The sequence below is a fragment of the Hemicordylus capensis genome, chromosome 1 (assembly GCF_027244095.1).
Source record: "Hemicordylus capensis ecotype Gifberg chromosome 1, rHemCap1.1.pri, whole genome shotgun sequence".
NCBI lineage: Eukaryota > Metazoa > Chordata > Lepidosauria > Squamata > Cordylidae > Hemicordylus > Hemicordylus capensis.
Genome location: NC_069657.1, coordinates 73,821,064 through 73,840,541, shown reverse-complemented (window position 1 = coordinate 73,840,541; position 19,478 = coordinate 73,821,064). Strand labels below are relative to the sequence as shown.

Sequence of the window (19,478 nt, the reverse complement as noted above, 5' to 3'; positions counted from 1 at the left end):
CACATAGAGTGCATTGCAGTAGTCAAGTCTGGAGGTGACCAGCAGATGTGCTACTGTTCTGAGGTCATTTATCTCAAGAAGTGGACACAGCTGGCATATCATGTAAAGCTGATAAAAGGCACCTCTGGCCACTGCCTCAACCTGGGACACCAGGGAGTTAGGTGTGTGCATGGAACTGGCTGGCCCGGTTCAGTTCGAGTGCGAACTGCACTTGAACCTGACTGGACCAGTTTGGTCTGCCTCTCCTTCTAAACCGCTCCCCCCCGGTTCAGTTTGGTTCATGGAGGGCATTCATGAATATTTTTTTTAATCCCACTCCCCAAATTACCTCTAGCCCCTTCAGGTGGCTTCCTAAAGGCACCTGGGGGTCCGCAAAGGTTCCCCCTCCCTCCACTGACTTTGGTAATCACCTCTGCGGCCCATTTTACTGTAGTTTCTGGCCTGTTCAGGCCTCCATAAGTAGGCGAGGTGGCCATTTTGCCTGCTGCTGTGCATGTGCAAATGGCCTCTGCAAGGCCTGGCATGGCCCAGGGCCTCGCAGAGGCCATTTGAACATGTGCGGCAGCCATTTTAGAAGTTTTTCTTTTTAAAAATGGCTGCTGCACACACACAAATGGCCTGCACACGCACAAACAGACAACGGAGCAATACATGTTGGATAGTTTCAATCTCCCTATAACCACAAGGGCAGATTTTATCTTCCCTAGGTATACTCTTTATTCTCCCCGCCAGCACAGCCAATGGGAGCTGGCCATACCTTGCTCTAAAGAAAGATCTCAATAGCGCAGGTTCTCTAGGGTATACAGATAAGTAGTGGGACCCCTGACAGGCAGTGCATAAACCCAGCCTCCTTCTCAAACATTTTGGGATCATAGAAAGCTTGTGTTGCTTTTCAGTATCTAGGATTCTCTGCTTCAGAGCCTGTAGAGCTTGATTATGGCTCAACAAAACCAGATAATCCATGGAGAATTCCACTGAAAGAATTGTAGCATGGATTGCCTGGGCCCAAGAAGATTGAAAACTATTAGCCAAAATCGCCAAAATCCATCCTTGAGGAAAGAAGTTTATCCTAAGCCAAAATGCTAGGATCAACATCCAGGCTCTAGCCTCAATTCTCAAAAAACCCAGTTCAAATCTCAATGTTACAGAATGAGCACATCTTGGTGCTTTTAGTATTGTCCTAAGAAATTTATTTTGCACAGCTTCCACAGGTTTAAAAGAAGGATAGGGGCCCAACTGCGTGCCATACAGTAACTGACTCCTAGCTTTGGACGCAAGCAGCTTGAGAGCTGCCGGTATGATCTCCCCTCCTCCAGTATAAAAAAACCTCTGTATAGTTGGAGAAGGTCTCTGAGCCATCAGTGTAACGTATTCTATATGAGCCTTCCAGGTCCCTCTGGCATGCAAAACCACTCCCAGATATTTATATGTATAAACCTGCTCAAGCTGATGATTCTCTATCAACCATCATAATGGTTTGGATCTTCTTGCAAATACCATAACCTTTCTACTTCTGATAGTTAATGGAGAGCTGGTTAGTTCTACAATAGAGGGCCAGATGTCTCAAAGTTCTTCTGAGGCCAGCTGGTGATCTAGCCATAATAGCAGTGGCATCTGCAAATAAAAGTAGAGGAATGCTTACTCCTACAATAGATGGAGAGTGAAAACTAGAGTCCCATAAACCAGAGGCAAGATCATTAATAAAAATATTAAATAGCATAGGAGCTAAAATGCAACCTTGTCTGACTCCTTTACAAGTAGAAATCAACTGAGATAAAGCTCCTTTAGTATGAGGTCTTATTCTAATATTTGAATTTTCATGAAGCTGTTGTATCAAAAAAAGCAGCCACTTATTGATGTTGGTTTGCCCCAGCTTCTCCCACAGAAGACATCTAGGTATAGAGTCAAATCGATAAAGGCTCCCCCAAAAGAGGACCCGGGCATGCTTCCATATTTTTCAATTAGGTGCCGGAGAATTAATACCTGATTGAGGGTAGAGTGCCCAGATCTAAATCCAGCCTGCTCTTCCCCTAAGATGGCATGCTCATCTAACCAGGCTTGCAATTTAACTAAGAGATGTTTAGCATACAGCTTGCTTACAATGCTTAAAAGTGAGATAGGTCTATAATCAGAGGGAATATTCCTCTCTCACTTCTTAAAGATGGGCACGGTGATAGCTGTCCCCCATTCTTTCGGGAGCCACCTTGTGGCATCGCTATGAGTAAACAAGGCAGCCAACAAAGGAGTCCACCACTCAGCATTTGCTTTGATAATTTCAGAAAAGATATAATCGGACCCTGGAGCCTTGCCCTCCTTCAGATCTCCTATAAGGCTCTCAATCTTGGCGGTCATAATCAAGGGCCAAACCAGAAGGGAGCCAAGCTCCAACTTCACCGGAGTCGAAGAGAACATCTCAGAGTTGTATAAGGCACTAAAATGGGACACCCATTCATTCATAGGGATCTGACATACAGCCCGGCTATGTAAGAGTGCGGATGATTATTCACAATGCGCCAGAAGGAAATTGGGTTAGATCCTTTGGCTGCCTCTAGGAGAACCTTCCATGAGGACCTGAAAACCTCATCTTTTTTTTATTTTTAAGAATAGCTTTATACTTCTTTTTTTCTACCACTAAACGTTCTGGTGTAACCCCTATGGGATCCTGCTGGAATGCCCTATAAACTGCAACCAGGTTCTTTCTGGCAATCCAACAATCATGATCAAACCATACTCTAGACCTGGGCTTATGAGGGCAAGAGCTCTCCATACCATTCAAGAGCCTGTGCGCCCCCAGCAGCCCCCAGAATCATCTCCTGAGTTCTCAACATCTCCACTGAGTTCAATAAAATAGAAATGGTGGAGGCCCATCTAGCATTGTAACTAACCCGGATGCTGTCCGAGTTGGATCTAACAGCAACAGAAGAATTATCCTTGGGAAAAACCTACCGAGAGGAATCATTAACATTAGAATTACAGGAAAATGATCACTATTGGGGCATGGCAGTACTATCAACTGCCTCACCCAGCTGAATAAGTTGTGAGAAGCAAGCCAATAATCAATAGAAGATATGTCCCGTCCTGAGAAAAAGGTGAACTCAGCTGGACGGTCTTCAGGAACAACCCCATTCAAGATAATTAAATTAAGTTGGAGGGCCAACTGAGCCAAAAATAAACCGTCCAAATTGCATTTCCCATCCTTGGCATATCTTAAAGGAAAAGTAGAAGGGTCAAGCTCAGCTGGCAGAGCAACATTAAAAGCCCTAAATAAGGCATTATCATCTTGACCCATTCTAACATTCAGATCTCCACCTAAAAGAATGGAAGCTCGGGGATACATTACTAAACATCTCTCGAGATACGATTGCAATTTTACCCAAAGAGCTCTTTTTTGTGAGTACCTGCAAAGGGGAGGGAGATAAATATATTAAACAAAATTATCTGGGAAGACTTAAACTCCAGAAGAACAGCCAAGACCCATTGCTTGAAAGGAGGGAGAGAAGTTGTGGTAAACTGAAGGGAGGTCGCCGCCATAACAGTCAGACCACCTTTCGCCCTACCCCCTTTCTCACTCAAGGTGGCATGGTTACACACTACCTGAAATCCCTCTAAAGCAATATCCTCAACTGCCCAAGTCTCTTGCAAAAATAAGATATCCAGCTTAGACAAAAAACCAACTAAGGCCCAGTCAGATGACTTACTGAGCCACCCTGCCACATTCCAGGTACAGCACAACAAATCATGAAGATCCTTATGTAGTCAAGGTCTAGATGGGGAGTCTACTGCTCTTGAAAACATCCTTGGATAATTAGTATCAAGCAGAGCAGTTGCCGAAGTGAAATGCATGCCCGAAGCGAAGTCTGTCAGCATGACCTGCAAATTATTTCCCAGCAACTGACCATTCTCCAAGAGCACCAGCCTACAAAGATTCACTATGTTCGAGTCAAAATCCAAAGTCTCTCCAAGCAACGGCTTACTAGGGGGCTATTCCACTCCACAGCAAAGGGAAGAAATCAAATAAGGGCCCTCTGCTTGTTGAGCCATAGGAATTCCAGATCTAGGAAATGTAGCAGGACCAGAATCCAGGCAAGACTCCCCAATCAGAGACCCCTCCGGCAGACTCCCAGGCTGAAACAACTCCTCACTCAATGTCAAGGGCACCCCAAGCGTTTTATTAACAGGAGAGAATTTCGATGAATTTAAAATTGGAGAGATGGAACACGCTCCGGTCCTCTCCAATGCCTCTATGCAGCCAATAGTACAATCTGCCTGCGACAAAGTGATCCACAAAGAGTCGGATAACATCACAGGCAAATGTTCAAAGTCACAAGCTGGTTCCGTGACCCATGCCACACAGGGAGGGCTGGGGGCTGGGATAGTCCCAGCTGCCCATTCAGATCTACGGGGGGTGTGCATCTGCACAGCAGTCAAGAGTCCTTTGGTTCTCTGAGAGCACTTAGCCTGAGAGAGGGTAAACCAGGTAGAGTCAAACCCACACCCAAAATCATGGCTTCGATCCTGACCCTGTTCCAAAGTGAGCTCCCTCCCTGGTGCCAAATCTGTTGGATAGACCTGCGTTTGTTTATCAGAGACTTCCAAGGGTAACTCAGACCTCTTTCTCCAAGAGCTCTGGCGCCACTTAATTCGCGTTTGGTACTTCTCCGAGGGGGACTCCATCACATGGTCAGAAAGTACTTGCTTAAAATAGATTTTCCACCTACTCAGGAGGCGCCGCATTCTTGTAAGAGAGGCGGGGATTAAGTCATGTTCAAAGGTTAGAGATAGTTTCAACACATACGGATCCCTTGAAGGCTGTTTCCTGAAGGTCTTAAGATCTACAGAGTCCACCTCAAAGGCCAGGAATTGAGCCAAGGACTTTTAAATTTAAGCTTCAGAGACCCATCGATGGCAACTGAATGGTTCTTGCATGATAATAAGCTCACATTGGCAAGGTTGAAAGACAAAGCCCCCCTCCAAACCAGTATACAAATCAGACTTATCCAAGGGGCAATTGAAATACTTTTAAACCCCTGCTTGAGTTAGATCATGAGCCACCTGCTTATCAGGGGGATCCCTTGGGCAAAGCAGTTTCTGTGAGAAGGTAATCTGCACATTAATGTCCTCTAATCTGGCCATTATAGAGGAGTACTTCTGTAACAGATGAGTCAGGGTTTCTGACGACAAAATCAACGTTTGTAAATTTGACTCTGCAGTTGAAACAGCTGCCAGGGAAGTCCTGGGCTCTAGCATAGCATTAAACTGTGAAGATTTTCCCTCCATAGACCTCCCTGCCCTTAAGGCCGAAGGGGAGTGGCTGGTAAACTCAGGAAACTCCAAGAGCCCCATAGCTGGGATATTAGATTCAGAATTGGTAGAGCATATTTCAGCCACATCAGTGCTAAGCAGATCAGGTACTACAACTTCATTACTCTCTCTGGGACCTCCGTCTTATCTGGATTCAGTCTCAGTTTGTTATCTCTCATCCAGCCCATCACTGCCTCCAGGAAGGCATTTAGGGAGATTATGCCTTCTCCTGATGATGTTGACATGGAGAAAAAGATTTGGGTGTTGTCAGCATACTGATAGCACCCTGCTCCAAATCTCCTGGTGTTCTCTCCGAGTAAGGTTTCATGTAGATGTTAAACAACATCGGAGGCAATATGGAGCCCTGAGGGACACCATACTGAAGTTCAGTTTTTGAAGAACTACAGTCCCCAAGGGACACCATTTGGAATCTGCCCGAGAGATAAGAGTGGAACTCCACCCCCAACCCCCTCAGACGCTCCAGAAGTATACTATGGTCGATAGTATCAAAAACCACCTAGAGATCCGAGGTCCAAAAGGACTAACAGTGTCACACTTCCTCTGTCAATTCCCAATTGGAGATCATCCATCAGGCTGACCAAGGCAGTCTCCACCTCATAGCCCACCCAAAAGCCGGTCTGAATCAGGTATAGACAATCGGTTTCATCTAAGACTGCCTGGAGTTGGGAGGCCACCACCCATTCAGTTACTTTGCCCAGCCATGGAAGGTTGGAGACAGGCCAATAGTTGCTCAACTCTGAGGAATCCAAGACAGGTTTCTTCAGAAGTGGTCTAATAATTGCCTCCTTAAGGCAAGGAGGCATCCTGCCCTCCCCCAGAGAAGCTGTATAATAACTATACACCAATAACTTTGGTGTATAATTTCTTTACCTCAGTGAATCCCTATGAAGATTCATTACACACCTTCATTTCTTCTAGTCATTTCGACTGTCTTTTCAACAATGCCGACTGTCAGCTGCCATGTGCCAACTACACAGCAAGGCAGTGGGGTACTACTCAGTTTATGTTGTAGGGTTTTTTTTCTCAAGTGTTTAGGCTCTTTGGTGTCTAATAACCTATCCTCATAATGAATCCCTAAGAGGATTCATTACACACCAAAGAGTCTAAATACCTCAAAAATTCCTAAAATATAAACGTAGTAACCAGTGGCTTTTGGGATGCGGGATAGTTGGAACATGAGATGCCACTATTTCCCCACCCCCACCTGCAAAGCAGTGGGGTCAAAGTGAACAAAAGAAATAAAGGTGTGTAATGAAGACACCAAAGAATCTAAACACTTCAAAAATACCTCAGAAATAAACTGAGTACCCTAGTGTGTGGAGTGGGTGGATGGAGTGTAGTTGAAACATGGCAGTTGACAGTTGGCACTGTTCAATCATCAAAATGAGCAGAAGAAATGAAGGCGTAAAATGAATCCTCATAAGGATTCATTATGGGGGAAAGTTATTAGACACCAAAGTATCTAAACATTTCAATATTACTAAAAATTAAAATGAGTACCCCACTGCCTTGCAGCTGTGTGTGTGTGTGTGGGGGGGGGTGTAGTTGACACATGGCAGTTGACAGTTGGCAATGTCCAGTGACAGTCAAAAGGAACAGAACAAATGAAAGTGTGCAATGAATCCTCATAGGGATTCATTATGAGGGAAATTATACACCAAAGAATCCAAACACTTGAAAAATAATGACTGCACATTTTGCTCCATAACTCCACTTCTACAAGGGCTAGAGCTTACCTTTTTTAAAATAAAAGCTGGGGATCCATTTAAGGGTTAGGAAATGGCAACGTCAAATCCCCATTGTTTCCTATGGTGGAAATATTCACAATAAGTAAAAACTAAAAATAATTCCTTAAAAATCAACCAAGTGTCCCACTGCCTTGAAATTTGGCTGGCAGGTGGCACTCATGGGGCCCTATCCACCACCCAAATTTGGTACCCCTAGGACCTTGTTAAGTGGTCCAAATCAGTCTGAATCCAAATCAAATCAAAGCAAAAAAAAATCAAATCTGGGGTGATTTGGAGGGCGTAGATTTGGATACAAAACAAATCAGGGGTGATTTGTTTGGGGCACAAAACAAATTTAAAAAATCAATTTGTGTACATCCCTAATATGCATTATTTTTGCTGGGGTTATGGAATGGATGCTCGTGCATGGTGTCCTCCTGAAGCAGAATACCTGGAAGGATTTCAAGAAGAGAAATGTTATTAAAGTGTTCTTCTCATCTATGTGCCCAGGTCAGCAGGTTGTTTGTATAAAGTGCTCCCTTCCTGTGTAAAGAAGAACATAGTTCCTATTACCAGGATTCACATCTGTGTTCTCTAAATATGCATGTCATGAGATCAGAGAGATATAGGCCTCATTGCAAGGGGCTATCATTTGAGTTCATAGCTTCCATGTCAGTGGTTTATATATGGGTTAGGTATGCAGTGACTCACTGAGTACAGAGTTAGTCTGAATCCTGTACCCTGTCATGACAGAGCAGGTGAGATGGATAAGCAGGAGATAGTGGGATATGTCTGTGGTTTCTTGCTTGTCCATGTTTAGGGAGGAGGAATTCTCTAATTAACCTTCCCACTCTCTCGCACTAAATTATAGGCATGGGCATTGCCTCAGAGTTGGGGGAGGAGGGAAGTATATTCACTCCACTCCTACGCCTATCAGCAGGAGCAAAGGTCTGTGTTCTGCTCCAGGAGTCCACAGATCAACAAACCCCATACCTGCTGATCATCTCATCTTCAGCAGCCCCTGCCTTAAATAAAGCTCTACATTTAGGACACTCCTCCCTGCTTCCAGCTTGCCCCTTTGTCCCCGGCCAGGCAAGTGGATTGGCCACCCAATATCTGACCTCCAAAGGAGACTTGTTCTCCAACTCCACCCACTTCATCAGCATTTTTACGCCTGCTTGCAGCTGTGGAGCTGATATCATCGCTATTCCATCTCCACCATTCTGCTGCCTCTTGGGCTGCACCCGCCTATCCCAGCAGCTGTTGCCTGCCTCTCTGAGCCCTTCCTAACTCCTGAAGGGTAATTACTGGGGTTGTCCTGGCGACTGGAGCTTCTCTTGGCACACCACCGTTTGACTGGGTAAACAACCCTGTCTCATGGAGGAGGGTAGGAAACTCCGACATTTTTAAAAAAAATCAAATTTATTATGGTCCATGACAAAAAAATGAACAAAAAGGAATAAAAACAATATAATACAGTAAAAATATACAACATCAAAAGAATAAATTACATAAAACTGAGTTACAAGGATGGTAAGGTCATACACAGCTAAGTTTATCTCGTCTCATTTTACATGCTGCAGCACAAAATCTTGCAATCCTCTCTGTGATCTCCGCTTGGCAATCCATTAAAAAATAAGAAATGTAATAATCATCAGAATAATCCGGTTTATCTTTTAAAAGAGGTTCTATCCATATAGGATGAATAGTCCTATAAAAGGCACAGTGTAAAAGGACGTGCGCTACCGATTCAACAACTCTGGCGCCACAAGGGCATAACCGATTCCTTAAGGGAATTTCCTTAAACCTCCCTTCTAACACCGCAGAAGGTAACTCATTAAAGCGTGCCTGTGAGAAAGTTCTTCTATGACTTAAAGTGGTCAGGTGTATCAAATATCCTGCAGGCTGGGGGTAGTTCGAAAAACTGCCTAAGGTGTTCTTTGCAGTAATCAAGCTTAGGTCTCTTTGTTTCTCCATATCTAGCACTCTTTGCTTGACTATCTTTTTAGCAACATCAGGTGTTAAAGATGACAGATATTGCCATGAGAACCCACACTTACCAAAGATGACCTGTGAGTTATTTCACCAGGATGACTGGAATTCATCTTCCAACACTAATGGCCCAAGGCCCAAGGGGCGGGCATTGAGTTAAAGCCAAAAAGTAATCAGATATAACCATGCCTGAGCTTCAACTCTAATCACTCCAAATTCAAGGCGTAAGGCGGCATTAGAAACACATTTAGGAAGATGAAAAATAGCCTGAAGGAAGTCCGCCTGAACAACTTCCAATATAGAAAAGTTACCTGTAGGGAAGATCTGAATCCCGTATAACATTTGGGCTAATATTTTGGCCTGGAGCACCTTGAGGGCTGCCGGAATATAATATCCACCTTTAGTATATAATTTTTTTTTAACTGCAGTTGCACTCCTTTGGGCACTTGCTGCCACATACTCAAAATGCGGTTTCCACGACCCTCTAGAATAAAAAACAATACCTAAATATTTATAAGTTTTAACCTGTTGAACCCTGGTGCCTTTTATTACCCATTTATGATTTTTCTATCTCTTACCAAATACCATGAGTTTAAACTTTTGGGTATCAATGATAAGAGATTCATTCTCTTCGCATGCTGATGAGTGTTGTAGATAATATAACTGCATCATCGGCGTAGAGCAGTATGGAAGTAGGTCTACCTGCTAACTTTGGTTGATGAACATCAGGGCTGTATCCAGGAGGGGGATTAAAAAATTAATATAAAAGTTGAAAAGAAAGAGGGCTAAAATACAACCTTGTTTAACCCTCCTCTGTGTGGAAACTGGATCAGATAAATGGCCAATAGTATCGCACTTAACTCTCACCAAAGTATTTTCATACAGCATGTAAATGAGTGAGAGTAGGTGAGGGTCTATTGAAGTTTTGGCCAGTTTACTCCATAAACGAGATCTATGAATTGAGTCAAAGGCTGCTTGGAAGTCGATAAATGCTGCATATAAGGAGGCATTATTACTGGTATATTTTTCCATGAGGTGACGCAAAACCAAGGCCTGGTCCAGTGTGAAACGACCCGGTCAAAAGCCGGCCTGTTCCTCTCTAAGAACATTATTCTGCTCTGCCCACTCAATAAGCTTTTGTCATAGATGTCTTGCATACATTTTACTTATTATACTTAAACTTATTGGACGATAATTTGCAGGATTGGAGCACTGACCACTTTTGAATACTGGAACAATAATGGCCGCATTCCATTCTTCTGGGATTTGCACATCCTGATCTATATATGTAAAAATACTGGCTAAGACCGGTGCCCACCAATCAACTTCTGCCTTTAATAACTTCCCTGGTATCAAATCCAAACCGGGTGCTTTACCCAGTTTTAATTGAGTTATCAGACTAGTAGTTTCTTGAACTGTAAGCAGCGGCCAGAGGGGGAGGATATCTAGATATCCTCCCGGGGGGAGGATACCAGGGGGAGGCCTGCTGCTGGCTTAAAGCATATAAGGACTTAAAATGCTGCAACCAAATATCTGCAGGAATATCTCCCCCCCTCCCCCCGTTGTAAGGGAGACCCCTTAGAGCTAGCTGACACTATTCTCCAGAAAATTCTGGAGTCCTTCATTTTAGAGGCAGCGTATAACCGGTCCCAGTCTTCCTTCCTTGCATCTTCCTTCTTTTGTCTTATTAGCATTTTATAATTTTTCTTCAGTTATAGAATTTTTTGGGCTTTGTTAGCCTCTGGGTTAGCCCTATATAAATTGAAACTCTTAACCAGTGCTTTTTTTTTTTTGGCCAAAATACAGTCCTGATCATACCATCTCTGAGAACCATATCTCATATATGGGCTTGTTTTATCTGGTTGCAGAAAACGTTGCAATTCATTTATAAGGCTAGAATAACAACTAAGAGTGTTTGGATTTAGGGGTTCTGTTGTTATAGAAGATCGAAGATGAGCACTCCGCAAACCTGGTTTTAAAGATTGTGAGTAGCCCTGGTGCAGCTCCGTGCCCAGTTACTCACGAGTAGACCCCGACCGGCTGCGTGGCTCCCACCGGCTCCGTCACGGAGCCGGAAATTGTGTGGGTGGCCAATCCAGCTGCCCAAGGCTCCTGCTCTGCTCGTGTGTGGGGAGAGCGGGCTTAGCCCACTCTCCCTGCGCACCCTTCCAAACCGGGTCTCACTGATCATGAGACCCAGCTCAGAGACTCCTCAGTGGCATAGTTTGTGATACTGGCATCACAGTACTCTCTTGTGTGAGTCTAAACCAGGCCTGCTCAACTTTGCCCCCCACCAGCTATTTTTGGACTACAACTCCCATAATCCCCAGCCACAGTGGCCAATAGCCAGGAATTATGGGGGTTGTAGGCCAACATCTGCAGGAGGGCCAAAGCTAAGCAAGCCTGGTAAACAAACCGTGCTTCTTTAGGCGGTTCTTAGTATTTTCTTCAATACCCAATTAGATATAGAAACAATTTTACAAGTTTAACAGGTCTACAAAGCAAGCTCCTGATCTATCATGTGTGTTTTAGCTTAGCAATGTTGCTAATTATATACTTAGCAAACTGCAAATTGTTCTCACCTGCTCTCCATTGTGAATTCAACTTCTAGTTCCTCCTTACCCTAAAAATTAAAAGAAGTGTCTAGATGTCCATACAATCCTTTTAATAATGATTATGATGGTAGTATACTTTTAACAAACAGATACAGATACTGAGGCCAGTCTCATGATCAGTGAGATCCGCCTCGAGAGGGTTAATGGGAGAGCGGGCTTAGCCCGCTCTCCCCACACATGAGCAGGCTGCAGCCTTGGGTGGCCTGACTGGCTCCCCACACGACTTCCGGCTCCATCACAGAGCCAGTGGGGGCTGCAGGGATCAGGGGCCACGTGGCCCCTGGAAGTTCCAGCATGCTCTGCACAAGTGCGCAGAGCATGCTGAAGAAACTCCCAAGCCGGGAGGCTGCTTTTTAGCCTCCCCGTCGAGGGTCTCCTCGTGAGTTGCCACAGCACGGCAACACATGATCGTAAAGTCCACTAACCTGGGCTTAGGGGAGGGCTTCCAAGTGGGTTACCCACTTTCTGGCAACCGGGCTCAGCTGCAAGCCCGTTGCTTCTCATGGTATGCTAAAATCGGGCTAGGCTCCCCTAGCCCGATTTTAGCAGATCGTGAGAATAGCCTAACTGAGTGCCAGGGGCACAATGAGGTTGGAGTGGGTTCTGGGACAAAACTTGAAACTGGGTTTGAGAAGGTGCTCTTGCACAATCCCGCTACTTCAAATGGATTTCTGTATTGTTTTCTGCCATTTGCAATAGCGTTGGTGCACAAGAGCACCTTCTCAAACCAAAAAGGGAGAGAAAATTCAGAACACAGTAATGGCTCAGTAGGAAGCTTTGAAAATTGGCACACAGGTAGTGGAGGACACAGGGCTCTTATGTGTTGAATTTCAAGTAAATTGGTCTATCCCTTGGAAATATATATATACCCAGTGAATCCCGAATGTGATGTTATTTGGTGCATTTTCAGCTTAATATTAAAAGTTCAGTAACAATCAATGGATTGACCATTTACTTGAAACTCAATACACAGAGTCCTGCCATCCTCCACTACCTGAGTGCCAAATTTCAGAACTCTCTTCCTAGCCATTTCTGACCCCCACCCCCATTTTCCCCATAGAGTTGGGATGGTTGGGATGTACCACTCAATGATAGCAGCTGGGGCTTTTTAGTTTAGAAAAAAGATGACTGTGGGGAGATATACTAGTGCTCTATAAAATCATGCATAGTATGGAGAAAATGGATAGAGATATTTTTCCCCCCTTATCACATAACACTAGAACCATGGGCCATCCCATGAAATTGATGGTTCATCCCATGAAATTGATTGCCAGGAAATTTAGGACCAGCAAATGGAAGTACTTTTTCACACAATGCATAAGCAACTTGTGGAATTATCTGCCAGAAGATGTGGTGACAGCCCAGGCATGGCCTGTGAATGCGCCTCTGGGGTGGGGGTGGGGTGGGGTGGCGGGTGGAGCACCTACTCAGTTTACACTTAAAGAAGCTGTCAACCGCCCCCCCCCCCACCCGTGTGTTCACGGGCAGCACCTGCGACAGCCAACAACCTGGATGGCTTTAATAGGGGTTTGGATAACTTCATGGAGAAGAGGTCTATCAATGGCTACTTGTCTGAGGGCTACAGGCCACCTCCAGTGCCAGAGGCAGGATACCTCTGAATACCAGTTGCAAGGGAGTAACAGCAGGAGCAGCATGCTCTCAACTCCTGCCTGTAGGCTCCCAGTGGCATCTGGTGAGCCACTGTGTGAAACAGGATGTTGAAACAGGCCTTGGGCTTGATCCAGCAAGGCTGTTCTTATGTTCTTAAGTTAACTTCATTGGCAGTCCTGTGTGTATGTACAGTACAGTACAATTATATCATGGTAATATTTAGTCTGGAACTCCCAGACCAATGAGCCTCCCATAGGAATTCAGTCATTGAAGCTGCCAACTTATCTCCAGATACCTATGCTTTAAAGACCTAGTACACCAAAGGCATGATGAAAAGGATGTTCTGGGTTGACCAAGCATGGGTCATAGTAGCCCAGTCACTTAAGTTGCAACAATAGGAATGTAAATGTCTTCATGGTTAGCTCCAATAGACTGTGGAGAAAGGGGAGGGGACTATTTACTTCTTTGGAATTCAGCAAGGGGTGGGGTCATGAGTCATTTCATAAAACACCTGCTCATTTACTTCAGGCAGGAAACACTTGTCAGTTGTGGATTGTATCACTCCCACTGCAAGCAGCTGCGTTTCATGCAGCAGAAACCACTATGGGAACAAATTTAAGTTCACCTGAGGTAAGAAAATTCCATGAACTAAATAATATTAGTTGAGTTGGTGAGCATCCAGTTTAGAAGCCCACTGTGACCCATCTTTACATGTAAGAAAATGTGTTTTGACAACTTGGCAGGTCCACAAGTACTAAATCTGGGAGAGTTTGTCTTTTGGATGTGGATTGCAGAGAAAGCTTTTTACCCCAGTGGTACTTAAAGCCAGAGAGCTAGAACCAAATCCCTACCAACCTGCCCCCACTCCCCACCAAAACAACAACAAAAACCAACAATGTGTGGGAGATTGGTATAGTGTTTGTGCATTTGGGTAAGGGTAGGTGTGTTTGCAGATGTTGACTTATAACATTGAATGGTTTCCCTAAATATATTATCTAAATATATTATTGCTTCTTTCTTTAGGGCTTAGCCAACAACCCAGAACATCTGGCAAGACTGGTATGTACTAAATGGGGTGAGCATCATTAGATGCTATCCAGTGCTAAACCCAAGTTGTAGTCCAAAGGGTACTGGGGAGAGCTGAAAGATGAAAAAGTGCCAGAATGTTGTCACATTACCATCTACTAGTTTAACTGCAAATGCAATATGTGCTTTATGGATACTTTTAAAAACCATTCATTCATCTTGTTGCTTACTGTTGTTTTGTGCCCATGTACTAGGTCCCTTATTTTATTCTGATTTATTTTTCTCAGTTTATTTTCTCTCTCTCAGTGTATCTCTTCTTTCTTTATCTTTCTTTCTTGACTCTTTTCATGGAAATATGAGTGTATGTGGGTATAGTAATCCTTATGGGTATTTATTTACTTTGTTTGATTGATTGGTTAATTAATTATACAGGAATAATGAAGATTATGAACAATTTTTCCTCTTTGGTATCATCCAAGAATTAGCTTGGACATATGAGAGAACAAATCCAGAATGATAGTCTGAAGGACTGTTGGTCACAGATGGAGGTGGCATTTCTTTGTCTGATATCTATAGTATTTCTGTTAACTGGCGTATGTGGATTTTGGAACAGCTTTCAGAAACATTGCTATGTGGTAGAATGATTTTGGCCAAATGTGTGGTTTACATTCTACATACCATAGTGTGGGTTGTTCAGCATCACCCACACTGCTGCGTGGTGGTGGTGTTCCACTTGTGACTTACCAGTGTTGGTGTTCCACTGCGACTTAAAATTTATATGCAAGTCCAGTTGCACATATTGACATCCATGACTTTAAATGGACATTGTATCATGCCCCTCTGCTTGTGCTATTTTAAGTCACAGAAGAATAGCCTTGTTCCACAACATCACCAGCAGTGTTTTTAGACACACACAATGGCATTGGTAGTGCTCAACCTCCTGCATTACGTTGCACAGGATGCAAGCCGTGAAGCAAAAGGATATGACCAGATTGTCATATTTTTGAATAGGATCTTGCCAAGAGGCTTGGCAGCAGAATAGTTCAGCCCAGGGGCTAAATGACAGATTTCTTGATGCAGAAAGGAAATGGAGGAATGCCTCCCACTGTGAGTTCTTCCTTTTTCAAAGGTTGTGAAAAAGTAATGCAGCTTATAGTTCATTACTGAATGCAATACAAGGGTAAAGAAGCATTCAAGAACGGAAGAGTCATCCTAATACCAGTGTAACACTACAAGCTACTGACCATTATAAGTTGACCTGAGATGTTGCCCTGGCACATCAGGACTCATGTTCCACTGAACATGCTTCAAGGGAGGCACAGGCATAGGCAAATTAGTGGCAAAGTGTCCAAGGCCTGGATCAGGGATGTGGAGAGACTGTCAGAAATGTTTCTGATGTTTCACCTTGAGAGTAACCCTGAAATTACTATTCAGATTTCACTTTGGATAAATTTTGGTTTCCACCCTAGCCAGGATTATACATGTAGCAAAAAGAGGGGACAGAAATCTTCAGGTCATAGAATGAGCTGTAACACTTCAGACTGCATTTGGTGGATACCATTTTTGATCATTTCCCTCATCTAAAATTAAACTAGTACATCAGGGATAAAGATTTTAAGCCCTCCTTCTCCCTGTGATATTATTTCCTGCTTAAGGGAGATTGCTTATGTAGGGGAGCATTAAGAGAGGTAAACCCCACTCGCTTTTGCTATGGCCCTGATTCATATTCAGGGGGTTATGGCTACCATTTATAAAAACAACAAAATGATGGACATGCAATGATTCATTTTCTCATGTCTTCTAGTTTGATTCAAGGCTCCCTGCCCCTGCACTACCCAGCTGATTTTTCACTGCCACCTTCTATTTTTATCATGTGTTATGTTTTAATTGGATGTTGGAATTGGTTTTATTGTGTTTAAACCATTTTTGTAAGGTGTCTTATTAACTTAAATGGAAAGCAGGATAAAAGCTTTAAAAACAGTATTGCATAATACTGGAACATGCTAGCTTCCCCCGCCCCTGCCTGGTGTGCTTGTCACATTGCATTGTGGGTTCCTTGGGTTAGTGTGCTTTACACAGGGATATAGGAAACTGCCTTATACTGAGTCAGACCATTGGTCCATCTAGCTCAGTATTGTCTACAGAGACCGGCAACGGCATCTCCCAGGTTGCAGGCAGGAGTCTCTCTCAACCTTATCTTGGAGATGCTGTTTGGGGTTGGGGTGGACTTGGAGAACCTTCTGCATGCAGATGATCACATGTAGTCTCCCATTCATATGCAAACCAGGGTGGACCCTGCTTAGCAAAGGGGACAATGTATGCTTGCTATCACAAGACCAGCTTTCCTCCTTGTATTTTAATGTTTCCTAGCAGGTATCACTGAAAGGTGCATTTGTGATAGACTTTAAAATATTGGGAGCAATCAAGCTTAAGGGGGAGTTCATGCTCAGTGGCAATCTCCTCAGGAGAAAATCTGTCCTGTGTTGAGTTCATGGCTGTGACATGCTCACTTAGAGGCACAATTTATCCATCTAGGTATTTCTGTGTAGGGACTGTACCTGTAGTTACTGGGTTACATTCAAATTTATGTATGTGGCATAAAGCCCTTGCAAGGGCACAAGGCCTTGCAATATATGCTGCCTTCGGACATAACTGCAAACCACAGGTCCAATGGACCTGTAGTTTGCCTCCATTCCCCTGGTGTGCTCCAAGGCGATTGTCATTTGCTGTCTGGGAGACTGCAAAGGGGGCTGTGCTGGCTTCCTCCAACACAAGGAGGACAACTGCAGCAGCCAACTGTGCTTGAGAGAGGGAGGAGCTTCCTCCCCTGAACTCCAGTTTGTGCAAGCTGCCCAAACTGGATGACATGTTGGAGCCATGGTTTGCTAAGTATATCTTACTTCCAACTGAGGGTTCATTCCCAGGTTTGGGGGAAGAATCGGAACTATAGCTGTGTCTGGGAACTGCAGTTCCAATCATTCGGATGTCACGGGGGGCGAACCTGAGGTGAGTTTGCCTCAGGTTCCCCGTGACATCTGAAGGCGCCCATAGCCCCCATATATCTCTCTGAATCAGCAATGTCTGAATTCATTTGGAGAGATTCGGATAGTCAGAGGTTTTTTCTTGCAGTTCTTCAGTGGCAAACAATGACACTGACAAAAGAGAGCAAATAAGGTGAACTTCTATATATGGAAAATAGGGAGAGGAGAAAGAGTCTTTTGAAACTGACATATTAAGTGGCCAATTACTTTCCTCAGCCTCTTCCCTTCCCTACAATGTAGGCAAGAATATATCAAGCTCCATTTTCATAGTCAAAGAGCCTTCTGCAAGTTGCCATGCCTCTTGAATAATGCCCTCAGAAAGGCCTACCAATTCCCTGCTATTCTTATCCCATTGCTGAATAACAAAAATACATTATAAGCTTTTTTCCCTCCAAAACTTTAAAGTTTAAAAAAAAAACCAAAACCAAATCCCTTGTACCTATTTATCTGAAATGTTGCTGGCTTAATGCCCACTTAAGCGGCTTCTACCCCTTCATTTCTGTAAAGAAATGAACACAGTGTAGGAATTTTATTGGTTCTCTGTCATATCACATGGACAAATATTTGGACAAATGGAAAATTCAGATCCTAATTACTAAATCCAAATTGAGAAGGAATCCTAAATAGTTGAAAAGTATATTCTCTGAATATTGATTCAAACTCTTTAAGAGTATATGCTCAGAATACTGAACTGAATACATACCTGTTCACACAGACCTAATGTACACATGCCGCCTTGTGATCTCCAGCTTCCTCTGACATGCTCTCCACTAGCACTCCTAACCACAGACCAAGAAAGAGGGGTATAGCTGTCCAGTTCCCTTGCTGATCACTTTTGGTGAGCTCTTGGGTGAGCTTCATTTAAGGGGCTGTGGTGACTAACCTCCTAGGCCCTGTTCCTTTGGATTGCCCAGTTTTCTTTCATCCTTCACATTTGCCAAGCTCTGCCCCTTCCCTGAGTGTCTTGAAGGAGGTCTTGGGAATAGCCTACTTCAGGGCTGCACAACTTTGACCCTCCAGCTACAGGTCCATAATCCCAAGTCACAATGGCCAATAGTCAGGGATGGTGGGATTTGTAGTCCAGCATCTACAGGAGAGCTGAAGTTGTACAGCCCTGCCCTAGTTCATAGCAAGAAAGGTTCAGTGGAAGGATGAATTGGCATCTTGCTACTTCTCATAGGGGTATGCATTGAACAGTTTCTAGTGATTTGGTTTGAATTCAGACTGAATTCAAATCGCACTTGGAATTGACTGGCGGTCTGGTCCATTTAGTCGAAATGGGTCGACCTGGTCTGACCCAGTCCAATGGTCTGAAGGGCTATGCTTGTCAAGGGGAATCCTCAGGATTCCCTTTTACAAGCAAAGGGGAATTCTGCCTTGAAAAGGCTTTTGAGGGCAGTCGGGGATGGGGGAGGTGATGAGAGGACACATTACCATCGCCCGCAGCTCTCTAAACCCCAGCGCTCATGTGGTGGTGGTGCAGTTCTGGCCTCTGTGCATGTGTGGAGGCCATAACCACATTGCTGCCATGCAGATCACACTGCTGGTGGGGGGAGTGCTGGAGTTTAGATGAGCTGCCGCTGCTGGTAAGGTGCCCTCTTGCCACCCCCACCCCTGGCTGCCCTTAGAAGTCTCTTAAAGGAAGAGTTGGGTATAAATGTAATAAATAATAAAGGCAAGATTCCCTATTTACAAGCATAGCCCCTCAAACTGGTTTGAACTGGTCTGTAATGGATGGGGCCTGGTTCAGTTCAAACTCAGACCAGCCACCATTTTTTGAGGCTGGTTTGGTTCAAGCACAAACTAATCAGACCAGGTTGGTTCAAATGGAACCCAGTTTGATTCAAACCGGTTTTGCACACCCTTAATTTCTCATGTATCCTGGGCCCTGCCTCCTTCTGTTCCGTCATGGCAGCAACACACTCAGCTGTATGCCATGTTGGTCAGACTGATGCTGGCATCCCTGCGTTCTCCCCACAATCTCATATTAGCAGTATGCACCAACAGTCAATGTATTGGTACAGAGCTGTTATGACATAGTCACCTAGTCATTTCCACATGTTGCTTTCCTCTCCCAAATTGGACATGATGTAGTGACTCAGTTGTGATATCAACATGATGAAGCCTGCCTCATCTCAATTTCC

The 19,478-nt window shown here is 44.1% G+C and overlaps 1 protein-coding gene across 3 annotated transcripts in view; it reads left to right on the top strand.

Moving 5' to 3' along the window:
* Positions 1–13,762: 13,762 nt before the first annotated feature.
* The window catches only part of LOC128339410 (cytosolic phospholipase A2 epsilon-like), a 70,861-nt gene continuing 65,145 nt past the window's right edge, over positions 13,763–19,478 (top strand). For all 3 annotated transcript variants that reach the window (XM_053283290.1, XM_053283289.1, XM_053283288.1), the window contains exons 1-2: positions 13,763–13,897; positions 14,291–14,326. In XM_053283290.1, the coding sequence (XP_053139265.1) occupies positions 13,871–13,897; positions 14,291–14,326 (63 nt within the window). In that variant the 5' untranslated portion in view covers positions 13,763–13,870. The remainder of the gene's footprint in view (positions 13,898–14,290; positions 14,327–19,478) is intronic.